Consider the following 7,261-nt stretch of genomic DNA (forward strand, 5'->3'; position numbering starts at 1 on the left):
TCCTCAATCCGCAGCCTCTACCCATCACTGGGCCCTAACTCTTCCTGGGTCCCTTCCCTGTCCCTGATTCTAAGTCTCTGACAATTCTTTCCCACGAACAGGAGTGAGGTTTAGAAGAAATCATTCATTTAAAAGCCCTTTAAAAACCTTAGGCTCCATACTTGCTAATGACCTTGACCACGCCCTTGGCAGGAAACATCTCCCCTTCTGACCCATCTCAAGGTGTATCTGCTCTGCTCCTGGTGTGGGTGGGAGGGCCCCAATGTGGAGAGTGACTAGGGCATGAGGAGATACGCTGTTTTTGGCCCATGCTTCCTGGGTCTTTTTTCCAGGGATTTTGGTTTCTCTTCCATCCTGTTGTCCCATCAGATTGTGAGTGTTGATCTGTGGTTGGGAAAACAAAGTTTCTGGGACTGAAGATGTGTGTGCCATGATGAACCCTACATGCTCCCTTCCCCTCTGTTTGGAAACCAGGAAGGTACTGGCAGAGGGGTTTCTCCCCAGCCCCATCCCAAGAGGCTCTGACTCCGGCCTTCTTAGGTCCCTGCCCTTCTCATTGGCTCTTTTCTTCCCCTGGTTTCCTGGGGACCAGAGCAAGGGAATAAAGGCAGGGAGTAGTGGGAGGGGGACTGTTTCTGCTGTTGTCTGCCCTCTCCTTCCCTGGTGAGTCCTTCCTTCTCACCTCCTTGCTCATCTGTACGGTGGGGCAAGCTGGGCGTTGAGGCCAGTGGGTGACAGGCTGTGGTGACCACCAGCAAGGAAGACCTGGCCTGATGAGTGGGCAATTGCTCAGGAGGGAAGGCGGAGCCTGGAACCGTGGCTGTCAGAGTTTCTGGAGAAGTGGCTCTGGGCACCGAGGTGTGATCGGAACCGCCAGGATGCTGTTGCAGACGCCCAGAGGCCCTTCCCTCCGCTGTGGTCCTGGCTGAGTCTCCGGAGCTGGGGAGAGGCTGAGGTTTTGGGGTGGTAAGAGGCGAATGACAGATCCAGTTCAAGAATCAAAAGGTGGGCTTTGGGCTGAAGGCAAGAGCCAGCTGCCTCCTCCTTCTTGCTCTGGACTCCACACAGATTTACCTGGCGCCCCCAGGTTCCTTGGGTGTTGTCCCTTTCTTCAAGTCTGGTGGGGAGTGGTTTTCAAGCCTGAGTCATGGGAGCTCCAGCTGCCACTTCCCCTGGTGGGCATGACAGTGCTGAGGGACACAGGGGACCCATTCAAACCCAACCTCTGGATCCAGCTTTCAGAGTGATCCTGGAGATTTCAACAGTGCCCGCCCGCCCCTGCCCCGCTGTTGGTCTGTGTGTGCAGTTCTCAGGGCCAGAGACTGGAGACCAGCTGGACAAGTCCGATGACCTCTCCCCAGTGTCCTGCTGAGATATTATCTCCCAGTTCCAGCCCCAGCCCCCTCCAAACTCTGGACTCTCTCTTTGCCCTGTCCTCCACTTCTATAATGGGACACTCCCCACTAACAGGTGATTCAGGCACCCAGGCCAACGAGGGTGATTAGGGTGAGGGCTGCCTCTGACAAACAAGTGCCCAAGCTAGATGGGCCAGGGACCCTTCTCAACTCATCATCTGCCTCCAGTTCATCTTCTGGGGAAGTCCTCTTGTCACCTGCCCCTAGAGCCCTCTTCCAGCATCTCCTAAGCAGGAGAGTGTGTAGGCTCCTTTGGGGGATGGTTAGTCTCATCGTCCCGGCTCTTCCAAGTTTGCCTTGGGTCTTATTACAACCTTCCCTGGCACATTTGGGTCCATTTGTTGGTAGATTTCTGTCTCATCCAGGGTTCCAGTTTCTGGTCCTTTAGAGAAAGCCTTGGGGCTGGGCTGGTGATGGGGAAGCAGAAAGTCCGGTTTCCGGAGGATGGTGATCCTCTCCTCCCGCTTCACCCTCCAGAGCCACACACTGATGGAGACACCTCTTGAGAAGGCCCTGACCACTATGGTCACCACTTTCCACAAATATTCGGGGAGAGAAGGCAGCAAACTGACCCTGAGCAGGAAGGAACTCAAGGAGCTGATCAAGAAGGAGCTCTGTCTTGGAGAGGTAGGTGACCTCACCCCCACCCCAAAGCCCGAGTGCTCCCTGTGTACATCATGGGGGAGGAGGAAAGAAGGGGAAGCACCATATCACTGTCAAGGGCTCCCCTCCTGTGATGTTGGAAGCCCAAGCTACAGGGACACACATCTGCCCTCCAAGTGCTCTAGTGTCAGCCAGGAGCAGGATAGCTCAAGGGAACCATCAGAGACCTAAAGCAGAGTGTGGACATCTTGGGCCAACAGATGCAAGAGCTCTATGCTGGGAGATGAGTTGTGTTTCACTGGGAAGGAGGAAGGGTGGTGTCCAGAGGGTGCATTACATTCCGTGTGAAAGTTTAGAAGTCAGAGAGCCTTCTGTGTTGAGGCCAGGCCCAGGCAGCCATGGAAGAGCCTTTGAGAGGGATCATGGGGGATGAGGGGCGAGGGTGTCCAGCTTGAGCTGGGTTCAGCTCAAGGCCAGGGCCTGCACCTGACTCTCCATGTCTCCAGGACTCCCAGCTGGCACTGACACAGGGACAAAAGGGGTCATTCTGCTAGTTGTGACACAAGGTTGGAAGGAGACAGATTGCTTCTTGCCAGATGGTGAAGGTGGGAGGTAGCTGACCAGGGTAGGTGGGAGTGAAGGCCTATGAGGAAATTACTATATTATTTTTACAGTTAAAAAAAATAGAGGCTCAGAAACATGATCCAACTTGTCCGAGGACACTAGTGAGAGGCGAGTACTCCCTTTTTCTTTGAAAATCCAGGGTGGGGTCCTTTCTGGTCGCATCCTGAACCTTGGTGGGCCTCCCCAGAGAGACTCTCTCTGAGTTTGGCCCTTTGGGCAGCGACTGGAGCAGGTGTGAGTATCACTGAGCCTGCCCTCTGCTTTCCCGCCAGGTTGTCTGCATCCTGGAGTTAATGAGGGCAAAGGAAGGGGCACGGGTCCCTTAGGGGTTAATTACAGGGGGACAGAAGCCCTGGGGGAAGGCCTAACTTTAACAGGAGCCCAGACCGGGGACAAGGATCTCGTCACAGAGAGGCTGTTTCCATCTCCATTTGTCCTGACGTCTGTCTCCCGTGGGAAAGCGGGAGCTGGGGGCAGTGAAGAGGGGAGGGCAGAGTGTGTCTGTATTTTCTTCCCGTCCCACCTGAGGGCCCTGTCTCCACCCTCTTGGCGGAACAGGACTGGGAGAGCAAGGGACCAGGCAGGGTGTAGCTGAGTCAGGGACTCCAGTCCACACGGCTGGGCTGCAGGCTCTCCCCGCAAGGGAAGGCTGGGGCGGCTGCTCACATCCAGCACGTTGATCTCAGGACGTGTCGTCCGGGTCGGTCCTCAACTATCCTCTATGGGGTAAGCCTGAGACTTGGATCATGCTCAGTACCACGTGGTCACCAGGACATTTCTGCTAGACATTGTATAAAATGTAGAGACTGTTTCTCTGGATGGTGGAAAGTGTTGTGGAAAAGGGAGGCTGGATGGGCTTTCCTACTGACATTTGCTTAGATTCAGGAGTCAGACCACTGAACCCTTGCATGGTTCCAGGCCTGTGCTGGGTGTGGGCTGGGGGAGTCTGGGGGTCGAGATGTTCAGAGTGCTGCTGACCCCGCTGAGGGTCACCCTGAGGCTGCCCCGAGGGGGTGGGTGGCATAGTGCAGTGGTGAGGCAAGGCTGGGCAGGGTGGCTGACCGGACCCTCTCTCTGGGCTCTCTAAGAAGATGAAGGAGAGCAGCATTGATGACCTGATGAAGAGCTTGGACAAGAACTGTGACCAGGAGATCGACTTCAAGGAGTACTCAGTGTTCCTGACCACTCTGTGCATGGCCTACAATGACTTCTTCCTGGAGGACAGCAAGTGACCAGAGCTCAGCCCCTTGCCCATGGCCTCTGTAGCTCCTCTCGCAGACCCTCTGTGGACCCTTGCCCTCCTCTCCCTTTCGGACAGACCCTGCTTCGGCCTTCCCTTCTGGCAGGGGAAATAAAAATGTTTGATTCCAGGCTGGTTTTGAAGATATCTTGTCCACCTGGGTTGGGGGTGTGTGGCACAAGGCAGAGCTTCTCTTCCAGGGGGTTGAGAGCCTCTGGGGTTAGGGTCCTGGGCTCCGCCCCTACTTCCTGCCCTCCTTCAGTGTGGATGTCACTGAGTTTACTGGGCTTCCAGAAAATGGGGAAGTTGGGCCAGGTTTTCACTCACTTCCAAGAGAAAGCTAAAGGAAGAGCTTGGGGAGGGGCGGGGGGGGGGGGGGGGGAGGCTGGGGTGTGGCTCCTGAGTGCAGCTGTGGGCAAGCCAGTCCGAGGCCACAGGAGGCCACCCTGACAACACCCTTGCCAGCCCCCTTTCCGTCTCCCCCAATTCCCCCTCAGCAGCAAGCTCCTCCCCCCCCCCCCCCCCCCCCAATCTGTGGGGTCCAGTGCTTTCTGCTGTCCCCACTTCCCTTTATGAAAGTCCTTTCTCAGGAGAAGATCTGGAAACCTTTTCACTGGAGTGTAAATAACTAAGGCCAGGGCCAGTGTGCACACAAAGGCGGGTGGGGGGTGGGTACTACAGGTGGGATTCCAGGTGGGGGGGCGCGGAGGTGCGGAGGGCGCGGGGGCGCGGGGCTGCGGGGCTGAGGGGGTGCGGGCTGAGGGCTGGGGAGGAAGAAGGGTTGTGAGAGTGGTGCTGGGAGTTTTGCCGAGGCGTGGGCGCTGTAGATACCTTTAAATCGAATCCCGCAGACCCCTGGCTGCCCCCCTCCTTCATCTAGGGCTGATCCTGAACACCGTCTGGGGACCCCAGCCCCCTGCCCCGGGGGCTCGATGTCCCTGGATGCAGCGACCTCCCGTAGGATTCCCGTTCTTCCACCGGCTCTTCCAGCCCCGGAACCCGGAACAGCCCCGGGCAGGAGGGGGGCCCCCGGGGGTGTGTGGTGTAGACGGATGGCGCCCGGCGAGCCTCGGCGGAAGGGTGGGGTGGGGGCGGGGCTGGCCTGGGGAGGGGGGCGTGACCGGGGGGGGGTGCCCGGGGCCCCGGGGGTGGGCTCTGGCCCGCCCGGCCTCCGCTCCCCGGCCGCTAAAAGGCGCTCTGGACACCGCCCCGCTGGTCGCTCGACGCTCTCCGGCCGCGCGGTGAGTGCCCTGGGGTGAGTCCGGCCCGGAGCCGGCGGGCGGCTTCCCCGAGTGCGCCCCAGGCTGCAGGCGGGTGCGCCCCGGGAGCGTCGGCACCGCGTGTGTGCTGCCCCCCAGCCCCCTTCTCCCCAACTTGCGGGACCCCTGGAGGCCGGGTCTCAGCTGGTGCCCCGTTTGCGCCCCGACCACCTCTCCTCCAGGACTGAGGTCCGCCTTTCCCAGCCTCCCCCCAACCGCTCCCCAACCCCCCCCCCCCCCCCCCCCCCCGCCCTGGGCTGGCTCCTGACTCCTGGGCGGCTGGGCAAGGCAGTCCCAGGCGGGATGGTGGGGGCCGAGCTCTGGGGTATGTGGGAGGGTGGGAAGGCCCTGACCAGCCTCTCCACCCCAGCTCCCAGCCCAGCACCCAGCCATGGCATGCCCTCTGGATCAGGCCATCGGCCTCCTCGTGGCCATCTTCCACAAGTACTCGGGCAGGGAAGGCGACAAGAACACCCTGAGCAAGAAGGAGCTGAAGGAGCTTATCCAGAAAGAGCTCACCATTGGCCCGGTGAGTGTCCCCCCCCCCCCGGGCCCCAGAAGCAGGATCAGGAGAAGGGGAGGTGCCGTGCCATGGGACTCACAGGTATCCACGTCCTGGGGCCCAAGTCGCATACCTGACCGGGACAGTTGGTCAGTCCCCCTACGCAGCCCCGTGCTCGCTGTCCCTGAGTAACTCTGCAGGAGCGAGCAGTACGAGCAGTACAGCCAAGTGACCCCGAGGTGGACAAGCCAGCACAGGGCCACTTGTGTGAGGGAGGGGGAAAGGGAAAGAACCCAGGGCTCTCACCATTGTTGAGTCTGGATTTCCCATTCTAACGTGTTAGAAGCTGCAGGATGCTGAAATCGCAAAGCTGATGGACGACCTTGACCGGAACAAGGACCAGGAGGTGAACTTCCAGGAATATGTCACCTTCCTGGGGGCCTTGGCTTTGATCTACAATGATGCCCTCAAGGGCTGAAAATAAATCAGGAAGGTGGAGACACCCTCTGTCGTCCTAAGTCAAATCCAGTGGTGGGTAATTGTTCAATAAATACCTTTTTTGGTCAAGTTTTCCTCTGTCCTGGCTTCCCAGTGATTTGTTCCCCTCGGTGCTGCACCAGCCATCATAGGGTTTGCTCATGGTCACCTCTATGAGTGACTCAGCGATGTCCCCTGCCTGGGGCCACCCTAACAAGGCCACTACTAACTCATAAGGTGCCTTTACATCAATTAGAAAAGGGTCTCACTCGGGGCGAAGACATCTTAAGCAAGCCCCCAGTTAGAGGGTCCCCAGCAGAGGGGGTTCTGGGATGGGAGTGCCGAAGGAGATGGTTCCTGAGCCAGGCTGTGCTAGGTCCAAAGTGGGGCAGACATAGTCTGGCCGGGGTCCCTGAACACAAAGCTCTGTTTTGTTCTGAGTGTGCTGAGGGGAGAAGGGCCGTGGGGTTGGACCCATCCACTTTCTCACCACGGTGAGACGGAGCAGAGGGCACATCTGGCCCAAAGCTTGGCTGGAGAGTGTTCTGAGGCCCTGGAGGACACTGTATGGCTGAGTCCACAGCAGCTGCCCGTGGCCCAGTCAGAGCTGGGGGGCCTACTTTAGGAGTCTGTCCCTGTATTTAGGTACAGGGTCCTTTGTGTTGGGGGTGGTGATCTGAGGAGCAGGTACCTGCACAGACAAATCAAGGGGTGCTCAAGAAGGGAGCAGGGTGGGGGTGCTCACGAAGGAGGCAGGGTGGCGTGCTCACGAAGGGGGCAGAGTGAGGGGTGCTCACCAAGGGGGCAGGGCGGGGTGCTCACCAAGGGGGCAGGGTGAGGGGTGCTCACCAAGGGGGGCAGAGTGAGGGGTGCTCACGAAGGGGGCAGGGCAGGGTGTTCACGAAGGGGGCAGAGTGAGGGGTGCTCACCAAGGGAGCAGGGTGGGGTGCTCACGAAGGGGGCAGGGCGGGGTGCTCACGAAGGGGGCAGGGCGGGGTGCTCACCAAGGGGGCACAGTGGGGTGCTCACCAAGGGGGCAGGGTGAGGGGTGCTCACCAAGGGGGCAGAGTGAGGGGTGCTCACGAAGGGGGCAGGGCAGGGTGTTCACGAAGGGGGCAGGGTGAGGGGTGCTCACCAAGGG

At 59.2% G+C, this 7,261-nt stretch overlaps 2 protein-coding genes across 3 annotated transcripts; both read left to right on the plus strand.

Annotated features, from left to right (window-relative positions):
• The first annotated feature begins 1,859 nt into the window (after positions 1 to 1,859).
• Positions 1,860 to 4,007, plus strand: S100A5 (S100 calcium binding protein A5). Its single transcript, XM_042926018.1, has 2 exons — positions 1,860 to 2,042; positions 3,731 to 4,007. Exons 1-2 carry the CDS (start codon positions 1,860 to 1,862, stop codon positions 3,872 to 3,874), a joined length of 327 nt encoding a protein of 108 aa, XP_042781952.1. The 3' UTR covers positions 3,875 to 4,007.
• A 1,010-nt stretch (positions 4,008 to 5,017) lies between these two features.
• On the plus strand, positions 5,018 to 6,210 carry S100A6 (S100 calcium binding protein A6). Of its 2 annotated transcripts, none has more exons than XM_042925346.1 (3): positions 5,018 to 5,123; positions 5,512 to 5,670; positions 5,987 to 6,210. In XM_042925346.1, exons 2-3 carry the CDS (start codon positions 5,533 to 5,535, stop codon positions 6,119 to 6,121), a joined length of 273 nt encoding a protein of 90 aa, XP_042781280.1. In that variant the 5' UTR covers positions 5,018 to 5,123; positions 5,512 to 5,532; the 3' UTR covers positions 6,122 to 6,210. The 2 variants fall into 2 exon arrangements, with proteins under 2 accessions (XP_042781280.1, XP_042781281.1); XM_042925347.1 differs by having other exon boundaries at positions 5,047 to 5,137.
• The last annotated feature ends 1,051 nt before the right edge of the window (positions 6,211 to 7,261 follow it).

This window comes from Panthera leo, chromosome F3, assembly GCF_018350215.1.
Source record: "Panthera leo isolate Ple1 chromosome F3, P.leo_Ple1_pat1.1, whole genome shotgun sequence".
NCBI classification, from domain to species: Eukaryota; Metazoa; Chordata; class Mammalia; order Carnivora; family Felidae; genus Panthera; species Panthera leo.

What these genes read in the sequence shown, in the direction of transcription:
- S100A5 (XM_042926018.1), top strand. Translation starts at nt 1,860, where the DNA reads ATGGTGATCCTCTCCTCCCGCTTCACCCTCCAGAGCCACACACTGATG. An exon ending in AGGAGCTCTGTCTTGGAGAG is followed by an intron (nt 2,043 to 3,730) that starts GTAGGTGACCTC and finishes GGGCTCTCTAAG; the next exon opens with AAGATGAAGGAGAGCAGCAT.
- S100A6 (XM_042925346.1), top strand. Translation starts at nt 5,533, where the DNA reads ATGGCATGCCCTCTGGATCAGGCCATCGGCCTCCTCGTGGCCATCTTC. An exon ending in AAGAGCTCACCATTGGCCCG is followed by an intron (nt 5,671 to 5,986) that starts GTGAGTGTCCCC and finishes CTAACGTGTTAG; the next exon opens with AAGCTGCAGGATGCTGAAAT.